At 44.1% G+C, this 21,253-nt stretch overlaps 1 protein-coding gene across 2 annotated transcripts in view; it reads right to left on the reverse strand.

Moving 5' to 3' along the window:
• Positions 1–1,221: 1,221 nt before the first annotated feature.
• LOC147444199 (uncharacterized) overlaps positions 1,222–21,253 on the reverse strand; it is a 44,415-nt gene continuing 24,383 nt past the window's right edge. Inside the window, exons 2-11 of one of the 2 annotated variants that reach the window (XM_086526903.1) lie at positions 4,813–5,064; positions 4,658–4,699; positions 3,650–3,770; positions 3,081–3,175; positions 2,843–2,927; positions 2,228–2,356; positions 2,072–2,150; positions 1,945–1,992; positions 1,743–1,850; positions 1,222–1,672 (exon numbers count right to left, since the gene is read on the reverse strand). In XM_086526903.1, the coding sequence (XP_086383029.1) occupies positions 1,614–1,672; positions 1,743–1,850; positions 1,945–1,992; positions 2,072–2,150; positions 2,228–2,356; positions 2,843–2,927; positions 3,081–3,175; positions 3,650–3,770; positions 4,658–4,699; positions 4,813–5,064 (1,018 nt within the window). In that variant the 3' untranslated portion in view covers positions 1,222–1,613. The remainder of the gene's footprint in view (positions 1,673–1,742; positions 1,851–1,944; positions 1,993–2,071; positions 2,151–2,227; positions 2,357–2,842; positions 2,928–3,080; positions 3,176–3,649; positions 3,771–4,657; positions 4,700–4,812; positions 5,065–21,253) is intronic. The other variant, XM_086526904.1, reaches the window with a different exon arrangement.

Raw genomic sequence — 21,253 nt, forward strand, 5'->3', positions numbered from 1 at the left:
CGCCATATGCAAATGTAGGTGCCGATCTCCTAACCCACTGCGGTGTGGTGTTAAACACCATAACTTTGGTTTTACCCAAGTTACTGACAGTCTACTGTCCTCCGCGAATTTATGTAATGCATCTAGCTGCCTCTCCATCTGGTGATTCTGCTATCAATACAATATCATCTGCATACAACAACAAAGGGATCCATGACCCTGCAAGTTGAGCACCTCTGTCACCCTCTCTATCAATGTAATCTGATACCTCATCTATGTACATACCAAATAAAGTAGGGGACAGTGGGCATCCCTGCTTTACTCCAACGGTGGAATGAACAATGTCGGAATCCCCTTCTGGAGTACGTACATAACCAATTACCGACCCATATAAGGCCATGATCCCCCAAATAATCTCTTTGGGGACCCCTAACTCTTGCATCCTGCACATCAATCTAGCCCTTGGTACTGTATCAAAAGCTTTCCGAAAATCCACAAAGCAACAATACATCCTTCTCCCGTTTGCTCTTCCTTCCTCAATAATGGCTCTGAGCGTAAGAATATGATCTAAAGTGGAATAACCCCTTCTGAATCCAGCTTGTCCTGTTGCCCTTATGCCCTCATTCTCTGCCCATCTACTCAATTTTTGTTCAAGAATGGATGCATACAGTCGGGTCAATGTGTGACCTACCATAATGGTACGGTAGTTCCTTGGTATCATAGGATCCCCTGACTTGAAAATAGGTACGATAGTAGATAATTTCCAAGATTCATGTAATCCTTCACACGTGACCCGATTAAACAGACGAGCAAGGACTTCTGAAAGTAGATCCCTAGCATGGATCAGATGTTCTGCTACTAAACCATCATGATCATATACTCTTCTTGTCTTCATCTTTACCATTTCCGTAGTAAAGAAAGTACTAGTAGCAGGGCATGGCTCTAGCGGATCTAGTAGTGGAGGTTGTCCAGATACCATATATAATGATGTTACATATTGACCCCAAATCTCAGGAGAAGTAATCGTCGGAGGCGGTGAGTGCTCGTGAAATAAGCGCCAAGCTTCATGTGAGTCCTGACTCAAGAAGAGCTGATATAAATCCTACTCCAGATTGGCTAAAAATGCCCTTTCCTTGCGACGTACTATACGTCGAAGAGCAATCCGAGACTGCTTATATGTGATAATCCCGAGAGAGAGAGAGAGAGAGAGAGAGAGAGAGAGAGAGAGAGATGCTACACGTATGGTAATAGTACTGAGCTGAAGCCATGAATTCAATTAAAGCATTTGCTTATACACCTTGCGTGGCATGAAATCCCTTTAATATTGTGCCTTCTTGGCCTGCTAAAACAGGCCTTAGAGGAGAAGGGAGATAGGCATACAAATCTTCTTTTTGAGCTATTTTAGCCTGCCAAGGGGCACTCTTATGTGAGCTTCTCCTGTTTCAGAAGGCTCACATGAATCTTCACCTTGTTTCAAGAGCAGCAGAGGGCAAGCGTAGTAGCCAAGTGTTTCTGACATGGTTTTCATGTGTGGTTTATAGAAATGCCGCAAAAACATCAAGATGCTCCCTCCGCAGCTCCCATCGCACAACACCCAGTGTTTCCATGTCAAAAAATGTGCTGACACCACCACCTTAATCCAGCAGCAGCGAATCCACCATTGCGAGCACATGCTTGTAGTACTCCAAACCATCTGGTACGATCTAAAGTAAGACTCCAAAAAACTGCCGAAATCAACGGATTGAATGCTATGCAATTCTTACATATCAGGAGGTGATTTAAGAGGTGAAAAAGTTGGTAAACTTTCCGACGATCCAAAAAACCAGGTGCCCTTGGTAGCACAGCATGGTAGGAATCATAGAAGGCATCCGCTGCATTGACATCACTTTGCATGAGGAATGTGCACTTCCATTTAGCAAATTAATGGCAAACAACAAGACATGAAGTTCAAATGTAGTTACTTACAGAAACCTGGGAAACCCGGAACTGGTGCCCATTCCTGAAAAGCTAGGTCTAACAAAACAAGAAGCGATCACTCAGTGAACGTCCAGGTAAAGTAGAAAAGGACAAAATAGAGATTAATTTCAGTCACCAAATTCAGCATCCCCTATGAATGTTGCCGGATCAAACATGGCTACCTCTCCTTCTGAAGTTAAACCTGTATTTCCCATCTGAGTGGGTCATCCAAAAACAAATCTATAAAACTTGATAACTTCTAAGAGTGTGAGAGATGAATGAATAAGCTTACCCAGAGATCCCCATGCAGAAGACATGGCTTACAAGTGTAAGATCCCAAAATTCCTTCCACCCTCTTTAGCAGCATTCCTTCTTTTGACTGTAGCTCCGTCACCGTTTCCCCAAGTGCTACATGAACTCTCTAAAAGAACATGAAAATTTGAGCTCCAAAGAGAGCAGCTTTGCAGTACTAGAGATAGCTGAAGGAAACGCACACTTTCATGCACACCACATGAGATGGCTGAGAAAATTCAAAAAGCAGCTACAGAAACACGAACTCTCTTATTCAAATTAATTAGGATTAGCATGCAAAGAGCCTAGGTTACCATAGCCCATGAATCATGATTATATGATGCACATGAGAATCCACACTCCTAACTTACTTTTAAGACCTGATAATGCAACCCTTCCCTCATGACGCAGTAGTTCACCTTGTCGTACCCTCGTAAAAAATTGGCTCAATAGGAACATTGACAAAGAAGTTGAGATATTAAGTGTAGCTTTCAGAGAGACAACACAACACACAGATCTATCTTTGAAACCCTACACAAGTGCAAAACTCACATCTATTGTATCTTTTCAAACATTTACAATATCTACAAAAATTAACAAATGGTGAGGTTACTACCTTGAGCCTGTCTTTCAACCGGCTTTCCAGAAAAAATTCTGCCCACGAAGAAGCCCATCTATTTTCCAGTGGCATGACCCCCAGCCTGGAAAACCCATACATTCGGATCATTTGAAAACTTCTCATGTGGTTTAAATCATGTGGTTTAAAACCCATACATTCGGATCATTTGAAAACTTCTCCTACTAGTGTTTTCTTGAGAAAAATCAGTGAAGCAAGGTAATAATAATCTAGATACCTTGTGTCTAAAGAGAAGCCAAATAGATCCCCAACATCATACTGATGCAAAACAGCTAGGCTCCTTCCAAGTGCTTCTTGGCTCTTTTTCTGCATCTGCTCAAAGCATCAAAAAATGCTTCATTACAAATTTGTCAGGCATGAGAATAAATATGCTAGTAACAAAGGTCGTAACTCATGACAAATGATTAGAAAAATGATGGAAACATAAACTTATGATTGATTCTGAGAAGTTACTACGAGCAACTAAGATCCTCGAGATACCTACAATAGTCAACACAAAAGGTGGCACTCTAACCTTAGAAAGAAAACATCTTAAGCCAAATCAAGTTAGGGGTGTATCCATTTGTCGTAAGGTCCTTCTACACAGAAGTTAAGCTCTGTAGCTGACACTCGCTGACACTCAAATGCACAGCTTAAATGATACAAATATGACCAAGATGCTTGAGCCTACTATCTCTCCACATAATGCTCCTAGGTTACTTTCTGGAACCATCGTTCTTAAAAACTACTGTTAAACTTGACGAACCTGCTAGTTTTTCAGTAGACTGTCTCAAAGCAAGATGTTACCATGCCAAAAGGTCGAAACTGCAAGTGCTCCATTATAATGTAAGACCCACAATCTGGGAGATCCCCAAATCCTAGAGGTTGTGGAGCACGGATCGCTTGAGTTAGGTGAAGCTTCTGCAATCTGGAAAAATATGCTACGTACATTATGAAGGCAATGAATGGCAAAGATGACATGTCTAAACTTCACTACCATCATACCAAACCACAATTAAGCCCTGATAGAAGCACCTGGCTAGCTGCTAAACGCTATAAATGCCTGCTTACTACACCTTTTTGTTTTTTTTGTGTGTGCCATCAACAACTTCTCATACAACTATCGGTAAATGTCAGGCATTGTGTCATCACCACAAATCTACCACTCAAGTTTCCTACAAGGCAACCCATGGTATAGAGATCAAGAAAGATTGCACACCTGATAGGTTCCAAGGGAAAAAACCATGTACCCTAACACAAGATAACTACCAAGAGGACAAAGATGCGATTCAGAAAACTGCCAAATGCTACTTTTCAACAGATATTGCAAGTAGAATAAATGAACGCCTAATCTACCTCCAGCCGCCATACACATCAAACCCTGACAATATTACCCATTTAAGAGAATTTACCCACAACACGACATAACCCAGCGTAGAAAGCGTGCTATGCTATTGGATCAAGTTCCCCAGTCAAAAAGCTCTCCACGGCACCTTAAAAGAAGAGAAACATGTGCTGAAGAAAACTGAATAAGGTACTATTACCTAAACAATAGCCCAAACTGAAATTTTGAAACGTGTACCTTACAGGATTAGTGACAAGTAAATTTGTATGTGTATCAAATCTTTAAAAGCATTTTAGATTCAATAAGTTGTAAATAAAAAAATGTAGCAGGCTACGTTTTCCACTACCAGAACAGTGAGAAAAGAAGAAAGAGATTTTGATTGATAAAAAACCAATTCTCCTCTTTCTGGGACAAGCACAAAGCAATGATCAGGTGAAACTAGCAATTTTCACTTTGCCTAAAATACGCACCCTTCAAATTCACCTGCAAACATTTCGCTGGCTTTGAATGATCTGCGATACAGCAAGAAATGTTAATTGATGTCAATAATAGAGCTCTTCACAAGAGAACGAATATTTTAGTGTCCCTTGCAGAGATGTACATGGAAAGGAACAAGGTAAATCACCTGTTGACCTTGACAAAATAGCTTCTTTCTGTGCATTTAAATTGATAAGACTCATTGGTGCACCCACGAAAATGTATTGCTTTTGGCTTGCACACAAGGTCTCCACACCCTAAGCCCTTGAGATGAGACAAAACTTTGAAGTCTCCAGCATGTATCTGATCCCCACTTCCTCCAGACAAATCAGAGTTGAACTCAAACCATCCCTGGCACCAAATTGCTAACCCTTTTTTCCTTGATTGAAACTCCAATCTACTGCAGATAAGGCGTGATGCTAAATAACATATCAATTCTTATCACAGTGACACCAAACTGAAAACATTGTTACATTCAACCCGACTAGAAATAGCACAAACTAGTACATAACATAGTTGATACAAAAAGAAAAAAACTAAAATACATTTCAAAAGGCCTGAAATACTTTTAACTTACAAACTAAATGAGGACCTAAAATACCTGTAAATTTTACAAAATCAAGATGCATAAAGAAAGAGCTACCTTTCAAGCATATAGCAACACAAACACAAGTCAAAAACAACAAATTCTTAAATCCTATCTCTACAATATATTCATGCAATACACGACCAAAATTGAACCCAAACTTGGAAACTTCAGGATTTCATAACATATGACCTAAATTTCATCGCTTGTCCAAACAGGACATATGAGATTATCACCTTTATGATACATTGCTAGGACAACCCTAGTGACCTATGGCATTCACACAAACCAACCAACCAAGTTTCTATCACACTCTGGAGGTCACGTGTCAAGTGCAGCAGAAGGGTTTAAGGAATTTAGCTGAGATCTAGTACTTCACACGAACACAAGGTTCCTTTACTTCACTTGAAAGAATTGAACGCAATGAGAGAGAGAGAGAGAGAGAGAGAGAGAGAGAGAGAGAGAGAGAGAGAGAGAGAGAGAGATGAAATGTTATATTAAACGTCTTCAAAAGGCCAAAATGACCTATGAGACCAAACTGATACAATCTAGGTGGATCTAATACAATGTTTGGGTACAAAATAAAAAATGAAGTAAAGTAAAAAACTAAAATCATCATCATCATCAATATCCGAGGATGCCCGGCATTGGACGTTGTCATAGCCATAGTTACAGGGGACGGAGGGGACAGACCCTAGGGACGGGGGACGCCCGACTCCGGGACGGGGACGGGCGGGGACGGGTGGGGACGGATGGCAAAAGGGCTGCCAGGCCAGAACGCAGGCAAAACGTCCCCGGGACGGCGGGGGACGGCAGGGAACGGTAGGGGACGGCAGGGGACGGCAAGAGACTTTTTTAAAAATTTGAAAAATTGATCATTTCTAGTGGCTAGTTCCTCTCCAATAGCCATATGTTTGAACTTTGAAGCACCCCAATGGCTATAAAAGCCACCCTTTGGTCCTCATTTCTCGATGTTTTATAAGCACATTTGCGTCTATATCACTCATGTTATTTGGTCTAATTAGTGTAAATTTGTGGTCAAAGTGATGCTCTATGTGTGTTGCATGTGTGTAGGTCAAAAAATGCCAAAAAAAATCTTCTTTTTTTTTTGTCGTTCCGACCCCCGTCCCCGTTTCTTGACTTTTGCCGTCTCGTCCCCATCCCCGTCCCCGTTCCCGACCCCGACCCCGACCCGCCGTCCCATGTAACTATGGTCATAGCAGCTATAATACGCATACTTTATTTAGAATACGGGACGTCCCGTATTGAAACATGGAGGACGTCCCATAACGTTTTCTATTCTAGAGTTTTTTTGCTCAAAATGTATTCTATTCTAGTTCTCTTGTTAGTTGATCAAGTGTGTTTTAAAGCTTCATGGTGCTTGTTTATGTATGCTATGATTAAACATTGAAGAGTCATTGAGGAGGTGCATGACACGCTTCATTTGTCCTTTAATATTAAAGTATCATATCTAAAAAAAAGTTGACGTATTTTATTTTTTATTCTAAAAAATACGTCTAGTACGCGTATTGTACACCACGTATTAAACGTCCCGTCCCGTACCGTGGCTACTATGGACGTTGTCTGAGAATGTATTGCATTGGTCACTGAGTAGCATGTCAATGTCCGTCTCTGTAAATAGTCGTACTGGACGTCTCCCATGTCGTGCTAGAATAGTCCTAATCCTCTAATGGAGCCTCCGAAGATGTCGTGGTCGCCCTCGTAGGCATGGGCGTCTAGCTCTCCCGAACTCAATGGCTTTGTCAACTAATATACCTCTGGTATAGGTAGGCTATAAAGTCTGTTGTGAAGCTTGCTCATCTAACAGCCGAATCTCTACTCTAAAGAAGTCAGTGATCTCCCTCTGTGAATGTCTCCCACTGCCAGATCTCCTCAAGAGACTCTCCCTATGTCTGCGCAACTCTAGCAAAAAACAACCCGAGGCATCTTTGATCCTGATATCTTGTGACTCTAGCGAGTGGTCCAAAGCCCTTTGAGAATAGACAATGAAAGCGGCCTCGTATCTCATAGTGTACCGGGCAATAACATATGTGATGTAACTCTGTCTCTGGCTCTATATGACACAACTGGCAAAATCCTGGCCTCTATTCGTACTCTCCTAAATCTGTTAGTCTCAATCTCTAACTGATGCAATGACATGTCTGACCAATAACACATCCTATCCCATGGGATAAATGAGTGTGTCCATAAAGGCAAGTCTGATCACATATCCATCCTTTGTGAGTTGGAGAAGATGCTCTCTATAGAAAGCCATCTTCGTGCCCAACTCTTGTGTTTGCTGTATCCATGTGCTCCTGATATCTAGCTGAATCAGATCTTGACGTATGAGTCTAGTGATCTCTTTCCGTGTGAGAGATAAGGAGGGTGCATCCAAGGAGGCAATCTATCTACGTTGAAACCATGCGACTGAAACCATGATGTCATCTGCCCATACCAGCATGCTCTATCCCCCTATAGCCCTAGCTGTCAGGATGACTCAAGGGCTGGCCGAGCATATCTATCTCTAGGGAGGTCCCATAAACTATGCATGAAGGATACTGATCTAGTAAGTACCTCGACCACAAGAGGGGGGGCAGCTAGCTCGGCTCGAATAATCTCATGTGGCACTGAGGCCTTAGCCCGACTCATCTGAGAAATCATAGAGACTAAAGGCCTTTCCATATATATCCACCCATCAATGCTACCAGATCTTCCATGGTGGTCCAGTGAGGGTCCCCATATCTGAACTCTGTAGAGCATAGCTAAAGCCACTAAAGTGTCAAAAAGCCAGAGCTTTGTTCAAGGTTCCTGAAACTGAACATGGGAACACATCCTCTCCAATCCTCCCAAGGCTGCATAAGCTCTCGTCAGTCTAGTCTTTGCTGCTCTCCTCAATGAAAATACAGGTCCATTGAAGACTACCCCAAGATAGGTGTATGCATATGTATACTCCACCGTCTCCTAGCCATATGTAAATGTAGGTGCTGACCTCCAGACCCAATGTGGTGTGGTGTTAAACACCATAACCTTGGTTTTCCCGAGGTTAACAGACAATCCACTATCACGAGCAAATGTGTACAAAGCTTCTAAGTGACATAGCATCCCCTCCAGGGAGTCAGAAATCAACACAATATCATCAGCATCATATAACAATAGTGGGATCCATGTCCCTGCCAACTGTGCTCCTCTTATCACCATCCCTCTCAATGTAGTCAGAAACCTCATCCACATCCATGCCAAATAGTGTAGGAGATAGCGGGAAACCCTTGTTAGACTTACACCACTTTGCTGCTTCACAGGTCTAGGACATACTTGTACAGCTAGTATGTCTCTTGGCTGGCCACCCATAGTCTAGGTTATACCTAGTCCGGCCGTTTTGGGCCGACCGCCCACTTTTGTCCGGGCGCCCACATATATTTCGATATATCATTTTTTTGTTGGGTCGTGGGGATTTTTATCAGGCCTTGCCCTACCTCCCCTTGGGCACCTATTCATGGGGCCAGGGAGGTACCCACTTCCACATCTGTACTAAGGTTCTCTTACTCTGGTAGTCAATGGGGGGCTGATCGCCCCCTTTCCTACACATTTCGTTTGTGGTCTATTGTCTCTCTCTCTCTCCTCTTTCACGCTTCCGCACACGTCATTGTTGCTAAATTCGCTTTATTTGACAGGAAAATAATTCTAACTGAATTATTGGATTTATAAGTGAGAGGGTTTTCTCACTTGGAACACCAAGAAAAATAATTCTAAATAAATTATTGGAATTTTAAGTGAGAGGTTTTTCTCGCTGGAGACATTCGAGTACAGAGTATTTCTAGTGCGTCATTCAAAGTAGTGACAGAAGCACTGTGAACGGGAATATCTGTAAGTCCACCAGGCACGGGTACTTCTGATGCGTCACATCAGATGGGTGACAGGGAGCATCAGGAAGAAGTATCTGACCATCCGAGAACGGACATCTCTGATGCATCATAGGATGGGTGACATAGAGCATCGTGAAGGAGATTGTATCGTAAGTTTGGTAGGAAAAGACTAGGTGATGGGTATTCTTGACGCGTCACAAGGTGGGTGACGGGTGCATCGGAAATGGAATATCCATAGTTAGGAGGAAATTCCGAACTGTGTTGGAATTGTGCACAAGGAAAAGCAAGCACTTGAATGAAGATGGGTTCAGAGGAAACTTTGAGGAAAAACGGATGCTTTCTGAGAAAGCGGGATTGCTTTTTGGGAAGCGAATGCTTTCCCACGAGGAAGTTTATGTCTGCATTGCAACTGTGCATGTGATTGCATCTAGGGACACCTGAAAGCATTGTTTTTAACTTATAAGGTTTTATTGAGTTTTTGGGTAAATTCAGACTATTTTTAAAATACACCGGCCGCCCACTTAATAAGAGGGCAGCCATCTGATAAATAAGGCAACAGATCAGTCAGCGTTTCTTCTCTCTCTCTTTCTAGCAAAACATCACCCCAATAAATTTTATTTTTTATTTTTATTTTTTTAAAAGGAAAAACGGCCACAATCTCTACGCGAGCAGCCAATGCTCTGCTATCTTTGCCGTGGCTAGGGAGCTACAAAAGCATCACACGCCCTCTCTCAGAGGGAAGACCAATCTTTGCAAGGAGGAGATGCTACTGCAGATTTCAACCGTAAAGAAGACGTTGCTAGTGATGCCCATGGCTGCCCCAAGTGTATCCAATGTCGCCAGGACCCAGTGCGCGAGTTCCCCCACGAAGAAGTCCCTAGGGAGCGTGTTTCCATCGCGACAAGCTGCTGTTTTTCTCTGTTTTCAGCCCATAAACGTCGTAGACGGGGCTGATTTACTAGAAGGAACCCAAAAACACACCTCTTTCGTGTGTAGGATTGGAAGAGAGGATTTTCTCTATAGAGATCTCTTCTGGGGAATTGCTTTTCGAGAACAAAGTTGCGTTTCGAGCGTCGAAACTTTGAAGGTAACGATTTTCATGTTATGATCTCTAAGTATTTGTTTGCAGATGTACTTCCTTTTAAGTGAGGGAGTAGGAGCAGAGGAAGGCATGAGCCTCTGCAGGAGAAAGCGCTCTGAGAAACTAGAGCCAGATCAGCCCAAGGGTTTCGTACCCAAGTTTGGGAAGTAGATCCACGGATCGGAGAGAGGTAGTCTCTCGAGTTGTGATCCGAAAGTTGGGATTCCCAAGTAAGGACTTCGTGTTCGGGAAAGCAGAGTTGTTATGTGGGAAGAGGACTCTGGAAACAGAGTGGGAAAAGAGAGTGTTGCAGGGATGATGCCCTAAGTCTGGAAGGTGAGATCCGAAGGCGAGAACCTTAGTTCTCAAGGATTTGGAATAAAGAACGGAAGTTCCTTGGAATAGGGTTTTGCCCTAGGAATCAGAAGATGAGGCTTCCAGGAACCATCAAGTCTTATTCTAGAACGAACGTGGTAATACATTCAGTTCAAGTGCTTGTATAGACTTCTCCTCAGTAATAAAGATACTATTACGGGGGGGGGTACCAGCCCATCTTCTGGTCCCCAGTACTGTGTCGATCTTCTCACTCTCTATCTCTCTCTCTATCTATTTCTCTCTATATCCTCTGGCTTCAGTAATAAGTGATAAATCCTATTTATCCGAATGTATTTTATATTGTTTATGCGCTCCCGTTTGGGACACTCACTCTCACATGGTATCAGCAGCTTAGGCTTTCCATGGCCTCAGACAGTGCATCTCCGGATCAAGTTCTCCTCCCAAGATCAGCATAACCAACGTTTTCATGCAAATTCTGCCAGCGCTTTGCAAACAACAAGACGCGCGATGAGATCTGCATTTTTCGTCGCAAGGGATCCCCCTCCACCTGCGTCTTTGTAGATCAGGTCAGCGTTTTTGCATCAAGCTACTAGCGCTTCACTTTTAGGATCATTTCATTGCCGGAAACCTCCTCTGCTCCATCTACGTTTTTCAGCTAGATCTGCGTTTTTGGGTTTTCAGCCCATTTTCGGTGGTTTTATTGGTCACTTTGTGTCGTTAACACCTTTTAGGCACCTGTTTTTTCAACAAACAAAAGGTTTTTGGTGCCAAAAAGTGGAATGCAAATAGACCAGCGTTTTTGCAGCAGGAGGGCAACGCTCAGCTTCTAAACCCCGGATCTCGCCACCACCTACCTGGCTTTGCATCTGGTGCATTGCCGACGAGTATCCTCTCCATCTTCATCAGGTTTTAGCCACTACCCCTTGCTGTTTTCTCTGTTTTCAGCCCATGGGGCAATGATAGTGATTAACCACCCTTCCCATACTCCTCTACACCGCTTCGGACCATGCCGGGAGCGTACGAGCACGCTGAAAATCGCTGGACAGCAGCGTTTTCATCACCTCGCAATTGTGTTTTTGGGTGAACAGCAATCACATGGCTTGTGTTTTTCACAAAATGAAGTTACCTCTTGCCAGGACACCATCCGGTGGTGGGCCATGCGGTCTCTCAGTGACTGCTGCAGTACACGATATCTTCGACATCGGCTTGATCATCTACGGGCGTATGATCCTTGGGAGATCCATTCATTCCAACCATCATTCGGCGGTTGCACACTCCAGAGGGGGTGGTGACTTGTGGTTTGTTTTGGACACACCTATGCACTCATCAGAGGAGTTCACACGAGATATGGCCATGCTCATGGCATATGGGATCACAACATTCCCAAAGAAGACACCACCATCTTTGATGGATAGACACTTACCACTTGACCTTGACATGTCAGATCACTTGCTTACATAGGAGCATCTACATGGACTTAGGGAGAGAATCTTGGTTCTCTTCTTGGACAGGTTCATTGCTTGGATCTACAAACTGGAGTGGGACTTCAGTGCTTTGGAATCTCTTGGAGAGTTTACACGCAAGATGCCGGAGATTAGGCATCATTACGCGACTACATCCGGAGTCACCCGGAGCTTGGCATGAATCTCTTGGAGAGTTTACACGCAAGATGCCGGAGATTAGGCATCATTACGCGACTACATCCGGAGTCACCCGGAGCTTGGCTTGGATGCCAAGCTCCGGGTGACTCCGGATGTAGTCGCATAATGAAGCGGTTTGGTGGCGTTGTTGGCGCGGATTCTGTTGTGGTTGACACCGGAGGATTGGAGGCAGGAGATATACTTCTACAGTGCTAACTGCTTAGTCTCGCTTTCCTTGATTCGGAGAACGTTTACGGTTCAGATTACTACATCAGGCCTTCCTGGAGTTTTACACAGCTTAGCCACCTCGCCACACTAGGTTGCACGTTCATCGTTTTTCCCAAGTGGGTAGACGTAGAGGAAACTTGACAAAGGAATCCAAAACGAATACAAACTGCCCTAGAAGTAGTCTATTTTCTTATCTCTAGCGGCCCAAGTACGTCCATCCTTCAGCAATACTTGCAGCCCTCTACAAATCAGCCCTACCAAGTCCTAGAGATACAAATCACCCTTTTCATCCCATAAATCCCTAGTCCGTGTGTGTTCTTGTCACGTGTACATGGCTTTGTGTGCCACCTGGACATGCTTCATCGACTTCCAGAGCCAATTTTCCCCTTCTTCCTAGATAGGGATATCTAGAATCCTAGGAGGATTAGTATCGGCAATTTTGTGAGCTTGTCCACAGGACCTGCATGACCGGACAAGTCCATTAGATTAGGTTTTCCAATTTTGGAACCCTCTTGCATGAATGGTTTGTACACGCGTTTTGACAGATGTTATTACACTACGGTGGGCATCTGGCATCACAAGCATGTAGTTCTAGGATAGAAGAATCCAACAAGCCATTCCCCCCGTCAATCGGATTCCCGGATGGGTAGATGTGCGGCAGTTTCACCTGAAATTGGACCCACTGACTCAATTTTAATAAATCGATTTTATGATTTATTTGTTGGGTGAGTTGGTGGACAATTGCCCTACCTAGGCTTTAATAATTACTCAAGGCCTATACCTCACCTATAAAGGGAGCAAGAGAGCTCCCATTCTTGAGTCAAGTTGCAAGTGGAGAAAACACTTAGAAGAAGCAAAGGCCGGCCAGCGTTTTCAGTAGAGGGCAAGGCAAATCAGCGTTTTCGGCTTGCAACCTACCTTAGCGTTTTGGGGGCAAATCAGCCAGCCTTTGCGAATTCCAGCCCTAGCGCCAACAACTCCAACAGATCACGCCAGCCCGGTGTGGTGTGAGATCTTGTAGCGTTAGCCCGTCACGGTTGCGGCCCGGTACTTCGGCAGCCCATTGAGCCCTCACCTCGGCCATTCCCTCGCCATCATTGAGTGCTCCATTGCTGTCCATCATCGGCATTGTCAAGATATGGGTTTTCAGCCCTTCATTCCTCTCACATCAGGAGTGCAAATCAGCCCCTCGGTGGCCATCTGCAATCCCACATCGAGAAGGATCCAAGGTGCATCAAATCAGAGCCCCAGAGGTGCCTCATTCTGAGGAGTTACCGCGTCTACAATCGTCATTTGAGTCAGTAGAGTCTATAGTGAGGTATTGCATTGTGTGTACATTCCATTTACGCAATATAAAGCAAATACCACATCGGCAACGTTGTGGGGGGCCCTTGAGAGGGTTGCTTGGGACCCCATCGGGTGTCGCTCCTCTCCTCTCTCCTCTCTCCCTCCACCCATCTCTATTGCATTCTCTCAGCCCCTCTCTTCAGGGGAAAGTAAAAGTGTCACAATTGTGACTATGTTACAATATTACATCTACTCCTAGTTGCGGATACGCTAAGTGCCATGCCAAGGAGAACCCCTGGATGGTCATGACCCTTCGCTCAAGAGACGTGCCTCTTCGCCAACAGCCACACTCCTTCGACGACTGGTCACACCTCTTCGCTCTATGGTTGCGACTCTTCGTCCAATGGTTGCAGCTCTTTGCCGAAAGGATGTGTGTTTACTTCTAAAGTCGCGTCTCTTCACCATGAGACGTGTCTTTTCATTTGTGTCTCTTCGTCTCCTATATAAGAAGCCTATTGTACTCAATTTTGAGGCATTTAGAGGATTAGCACCACTAATCCTCACAATGGTATCAAAGCTAAATTTTTTCTTTGGACCCGAGGGCCAAAGGTTGTGAGCCTCTCACCCTCGCCGCTACACTCTCCCCCCTCCCCCCCCCTCCCGGAGATGCATGGCAGCAGAAGAAAGATGGTACATACGACCATATGAGGTAACTTGAATTTTATCACTCCAATTCTATATATAAAAGACAAAACACAGATATGTCTGTATGGCGTACCCGGTGAATGTCTACTGGTGACTCTTCGCGTGTCCCTTCCCTTGGGTGAGACCTCTTGAACCCACACTCCCACCCAATCATGTGAAAGGGCACGGACCCAGCAAGCAACCACACCTTCGCCCATGCTCGCACCCTTTCCCCAAGGAGATGTACCCCTTGGCGCACCCCTTTGTGGGCTGAATTTATGACATACGCTGGGCTGAATTTCATACGCTGGCTGAATTTTTCCTTGCCTTTCACTGGCTGCCCCTTGTGAAATTTTGCTGGCATGCCTCTTCGCTGCCCTTTATTATACGAAAAACCAGCAGCGCAACCCTTTTACGTACAACTCCAGAAACGTAATACTTTAAAAAACTCAGCCCAAAGTTTTTCATTTAAGTGACCGGCCAGCCCTTGGAAAAAAAATCCCCATGTGAACACATCTTTTAAGTGACCCTCTTGACCTCTTCAAAAATTCCCCAACTTACGTAAAATGACTGTAAGCCAGTGATTCCAGATTACACACGATGCCTTCTTTCATCCCTCCTCCAACGCTGGCAATCTTTCACCCTCTCTCCTGTGGCCAACAAGCAACATGTTCCCATATCCTTCCTCTCGTACATAGACACAATTCCGGATAAAATTCTACCCGTGTCACGTGACACATCCCAACCCTATGTGTCCGTGGAGTCGTGGACAAGCTACACCACAACAGGGTTCAATCAATTTAGATTAGCAATGATCTGGCACTTTTGTGAGTCTATTCGTAGACCGTGCATGCCCAGACACTTAGCATAGATGCATATCCTCCGGTTGCACACAGCATGATCATCGGAATTCCCATCAGAATCCATTAGCATCAATTAGGGGAATTTTCCAATACATTTAGCCTATTTTCCTATTTATTGGGATTTTCACTTATTATTTTTAAGTGACTTTCCAACAAAAGTAGGTAGGGCAATTTTGCTAAGTTAATATATAAGCAAACCCAAGTTAGCACTTTCTGGCAGAAGAGGCAACACGAGCACCTTGCTCAACAGGCAACTTCTCAGCAAGACCAACCCCGCGACTACTCTGGCGTTTTCTCCACAGAAGACCTAGCGTTTTTGCATCAGATCAGCCTTGGCGATTTGTGCACAGCAGATCAGCCCCGGCGTCGTCACGACACAGCAGATCAGCCTAGCGTTTTTGCATTTGCAGAACCCCCGCGACAGAAGAACCAATTTCAATCCCTGGCGTTTTTGGATTTCAACAGCAAATTAAGACCGGCATTATTCACCTAAAGTGTAGCAGATTCAGCCCGTAAAGACCATCAGTTTTCAGCCCTAAGAAACCTTATTTTTCAGCCAAGAAAACGCAGCCAAAACAGTCATTTTCAGCCACTGAAACAGTCCCGAAATTCAGTGGTTAGAAGATCTCAGATTTCAGCCATCGTCGTCGTCATCGGCATAGACCAAGTTGCATAGTCCTTTGTATACGCATTGTACACCTTTGTGCAATCAAGTAAACCACTCTCGCCGACGAGAGTGGGGCCTTCGGAGGAGGGTTTTACAACCTCTCGGGTGTCGTATCTCTTCTCTCTCCTTCTCTTAGTCTCATTCACTTGCACGCACAATCCACTCACTTTGTTCGTGACCACAGCACTCTACAAGACGGAAAGCTCTCTCTTTCCCTAAAGAACTTTTGGAGTGTTCTGCATTACTCAAGGAAAGAACCACAAGAATTTTTTTGCTTGTTGTGGTCGCACGAACCCAAGTTTACTTGGGCGTGGCGATTCCTAATTGTGTTTTGTTGAAGAGTGACAGGAATCCCAAGAAAGAAGGGCTTGTCTAGCCTCCCCTTGTGTCTCTTTTCACTCATTGAGAGCGGACCGTGCACTTAGCGGCCGGCCAATCGACGTGAGGTGGGAAAAAGCAACCTTGGTGTGAGCGCAAGGCCGCCAAGGGGTGCGCCCGCAGAAAAGGGTAGAACTCGGGTGAAGAGAAGATCCTTCTCCAACACGATTTGCAAGCGAAAGAAAACCTCAAGAACCCCAAGAACCCAAGACCCTCAAGAATCAAGAACCTCAAGAACCCAAGATTCTCACGAATCAAGGACCTCAAGAACCTCAAGACCCGCAAGAACCCAAGTTCCTCGTGGACTTAAGAACCAAGACCCCCAAGAACCCACAAGAACCCACGATTGCAGAATGGTCATCACTCGAAGCGGAATGGATACTTCGCTTAGAGGTGATGAGCATGAGAGAGACGAAGAAGAATTTTCCACACCAGGAGGTTTTTCCGACCCTTCCCCATCTACGACAAAGCTTGCACTAACTCCTATGGAGGCTTTGCAACAATTTTTTCTGAAACAGAAGTTAGAACGAGAAGCAAGAAATGCAGAAAGAAAAGTAGAAAGAGAGCGTGAACACGAAGAAAGAATGGCAGTCATAAAGCATGAGTACAAAGAAAGGAAAGCCGCCTTGTTGCAACTCTTTTCTCAAGTACCGGCACAGATGCAACAGAATCGGGAAAAGGAGACTCTCTCAGTCTCTCTTTCTCCACAGCATGACACACAAGATTTGCATGATTGTGTGAAGCATGATGATGATGATTTGATTGATAATGATTTGCATGATGATTTGAATGACAAGCATGATGATTTGGAGGACAAAGATAAGCATGATGATTTGAAGCACAATGATAAGCATGATGATTTGGATGCCAATGATTTGGATGACAATGACAAGCATGATGATTTGCATGATCAAGATGTGATTTCTCACAAGCATGATGATTTGCATGATCAAGATGTGATTTCTCACAAGCATGATGAATTGCATGAAGATAATATGATTGTTCACAAGGATGATGTGTTAGTGGATGCTTTTTCTAGCGAAGCTAACCTCGTTGTAGATTCGATCAATCACCAAGAATCGATCTTGGCTTTCGAGTCGAGGTCCAAAGAACCCCACAGGACGATTCGATCATTCACGACGAACCGATCTTGGCTCTCGAGCCTTGGTCCAAAGAACCCACACAGGAAGTATTATGTGTTCACATGATTGATACGCACGCCATGGAGATTCTTGAAGACGAAAGAAGCAGGACTCTAGACAAAGTTGAAGCATCAAAGGAGCTACAGAAGACTTTGTGTCGCTTTCGGCGCGGCCCAAAGAAGCAAGCGTTGCAGACCTTTATGAAGTTCAAGTACCGCTCGACCCACACAGCAGAGTGGGCCGGCGAAAAGTCCCTTCCAAGATTCCGGATGTTGTTGGCGATCTTCCTCGACGCCATACAGTTCGGTATCAGTACCTCACTTTGAAAAGGAGGGGATGTCACGTGACATATCCCAACCCTATGTGTCCGTGGACAAGCTACAACACAGCAGGGTTCAGTCAATGTAGATTAGTAGTGATCTGGCACTTTTGTGAGTCTATTCGTAGACCGTGCATGCCAAGTCACTTAGCATAGATGCATATCCTCCGATTGCACACAGCATGATCATCGGAATTCCCATCAGAATCCATTAGCATCAGTTAGGGGAATTTTCCAGTGCATTTAACCTATTTTCCTATTTATTGGGATTTTCACTTATTATTTTTAAGTGACTTTCCAACAAAAGTAGGTAGGGCAATTTTGCTAAGTTAATATATAAGCAAACCCAAGTTAGCACTTTCTGGCAGAAGAGGCAACACGAGCACCTTGCTCAATAGGCAACTTCTCAAAAAGACCAACCCCCGCGACTACTCTGGCGTTTTCTCCACAGAAGACCTAGCGTTTTTGCATCAAATCAGCCTTGGCGATTTGTGCACAGCAGATCAGCCCCGGCGTCATCACGACACAACAAATCAGAATAGCGCTTTTGCATTTGCAGAACCCCGGCAACAGAAGGACCAATTTCAGCCCTTGGCATTTTTGGATTTCAACAGCAAATTAAGACCGGCATTATTCACCTAAAGTGTAGCAGATTCAGCCCGTAAAGACCATCAGTTTTCAGCCCTAAGAAACCTTATTTTTCAGCCAAGAAAACGCAGCCAAAACAGTCATTTTCAGCCACCGAAACAGTCCTGAAATTCAGCGATTAGAAGATCTCAAATTTCAGCCATTGTCGTCGTCGTCGTCGTCGTCGTCGTCGTCGTCACCGTCGTCGTCGTCGGCATAGACTAAGTTGCATAGTCCATTGCATACGCATTGTACACCTTTGTGCAATCAAGTATACCACTCTCGCCAACGAGAGTGGGGCCTTCGGAGGAGTGTTTTACAACCTCTCGGGTGTCGTATCTCTTCTCTCTCCTTCTCTCAGTTTCATTCACTTGCACGCACAATCCACTCACTTTGTTCGTGACCACAGCACTCTACAAGACGAAAAGCTCTCTCTTTCCCTAAAGAACTAAAAGGAACCTTGAGCAATAAAGATCACTAATCTTGAGAAAAAACAACATTCATTCCGTTGCACCTAACAACCAGACAACCCTTCTCCGCGTTGGGTGATTGTGATTCCAGACACTCCCGAACCCGAAATTATCATTATTCTCGATTCACCGGAGCCAGAACCAGTTCCAGAGGGCGCTCTAGTTTCCGAGGGCGTTCCTGTTCCACAGGCTATACCCGTTCCAAATACTTTCCGCTCCTGAAGTACCCGTCCCAGAACCTGCACCTATTCGTTATTCCCTTTGAGGCAGAACCATGCCGAATTCTCAGGACCAAGGTGGTCAATCTGACGATGCCCTTACTCTTGTCAAGGAGCAGATGGCCACACTTTCCACAAGCCTCGCATCACTACACACTCGTTTGGATCAGATCCAGACGCAAAATAATTCTCGAAGTCGTTCTACGACTTCTCGCACAACTAATGTTGCTTCTCCACCACCACCTTCCAAGCTTCAATGGACAAACCAAACGAGCCAGATCCAATTGATGAGGTAGACAATCGCGAACTTTAATTACTTTAAAAAAAAATTAATGTTGCACAGAAGAAGAAACTGGACGTTAAACACCCTGAGCCCTATAAGGGTCGCTGCGACAAGCGCATGCTGGACCAATGGCTGTTCAAAATGGAGGTTTACTTATCAAACACAAATTTGGTCGAGAGTAAAAAAGTCGCACTTGCTAGTTCTTTGCTCAACAACACAGCATTTCTTTGGTGGCAACGACGAGTTGCTGATGGTAAACGCACACTTCTTGGGATAAATTCCGGCGTGCTATTCGCAAGGCGTTCGAACCTACCAATGCGGATTTTCATGCCCAGTCCTCTCTTCGCCGCCTGAGCCAGACAGGTTCCTTGGCCGCGTACATCACAGAGTTCCAAAGGCTAACTCTGGAGATAGAGACCCTTAGTCCCTCTGATAAACTTCACAGCTTTATCGACGGACTTGAACCCAACCTGAAGGACGATGTGCACAAGTACAACCCTACCACTTTGGATGCTGCAATAGCCTATGTGGAACGTCTTGGCGATAACCGGCACCCTACACGGAATTTTCTCCCTAGTGATAGATCTTCAAATAGCGCCCGCTTTTCACAACGTGATTGCAGAGAAAGTTATAGCCAAAGTTAGCAGCAACAATCTCAGTTCAAACAGCAAGCCAAGCATCTTATTCAACTTCAAGGTTCTACTCTTAAGATCGACAATCTCAAAGTAGATCTTCCTCAAATGTTTCTCCACTTGATCGTGGTAAAGGACGTGATTTTTCTCAAGATCGGTATTCCAATACTCAACAAGGCTCTTCGTCAAATGCTACTTCGACTTCAAAGAAGGAATGATTATGTATAATTTGCCGTGGTGACCGTAGATGGTATCAATGTCCAAAGAGACCAAATCCGTCTAATTTGAAAAGAAATTCCAATGCCAAAAACATCATCGAATTCTGAACAATCAGCTTCGGCTCAAGATAAAGGAAAATCAGTGGTCAATACAATTTATGTCTCAGAGGATACGACTGTTCTTATGAAGCATACCCAGTGCAATTCTTCAGTTTTGGAGCCTCTCTCAAAGCAAGTTTTGAGCCTTCTTGGAACTCTCAATGGTCGCTCCATCAATGTTTTGGTGGACAGTGGATGCTCGAATAATTTCGTCACTACTCAGATAGTTCAACAACTTGGCTTACCAACTCAGAAGACATCTCACTTATATGATGTGGAATTAGCAGATGGATCAACTTTAACTTGTGATGAGACAGTTCGACAGTTGCAGTTCGAGATTCAAACTTATGCAGATCAACTCGGTTTCAAAGTCATGCCTTTATCTTATTACGACATGATTCTTGGTCAACATTGGTTATTCCAATATGATCAAGCAATTAGCTTTCGAGAACATACTATCAATTTATTCAAAGATGGACGTGAACTGATTTTACACGAGCTTTATCATACGGAACAAGTGATTCAAGCCTCTCGTGTACTAGTCACACGGCATGATACAATGGAGTATGAAACGAATATGATCTTCGATGCAGATGTAAAAATTATTATTGATGAATTTTTAAATTCATTAACTTCTTCCAAATCAATTGATGAAGACAAAGATAATTTCAAGCAAGAAGTTTTTCCAAGTGATACTTCATTCCCAGACAAAGATAAGGACATAGTTGCACATTCTGAGTTAGAAGATGATTACGTTTTCTTTCATTCTTTGCTAGATGATGATATGCCAATTGTAAGTCATAAAGTGACAGTTTCTAAAGACGATTCTGAAGAATTTTAGGATTCATTATTGGAAGATGATTACAGTCTCAATCCAAAATTTTCTCTAGTGATTCATAAAGTTGAAGTTACCCTATCTGAAGAGTGCCTTGAGAAGATTTCCTCTTCACCAAATATTTCACAATTTT

The sequence above is a fragment of the Adiantum capillus-veneris genome, chromosome 13 (assembly GCF_014529385.1).
Source record: "Adiantum capillus-veneris isolate H3 chromosome 13, ASM1452938v2, whole genome shotgun sequence".
NCBI classification, from domain to species: domain Eukaryota; kingdom Viridiplantae; phylum Streptophyta; class Polypodiopsida; order Polypodiales; family Pteridaceae; genus Adiantum; species Adiantum capillus-veneris.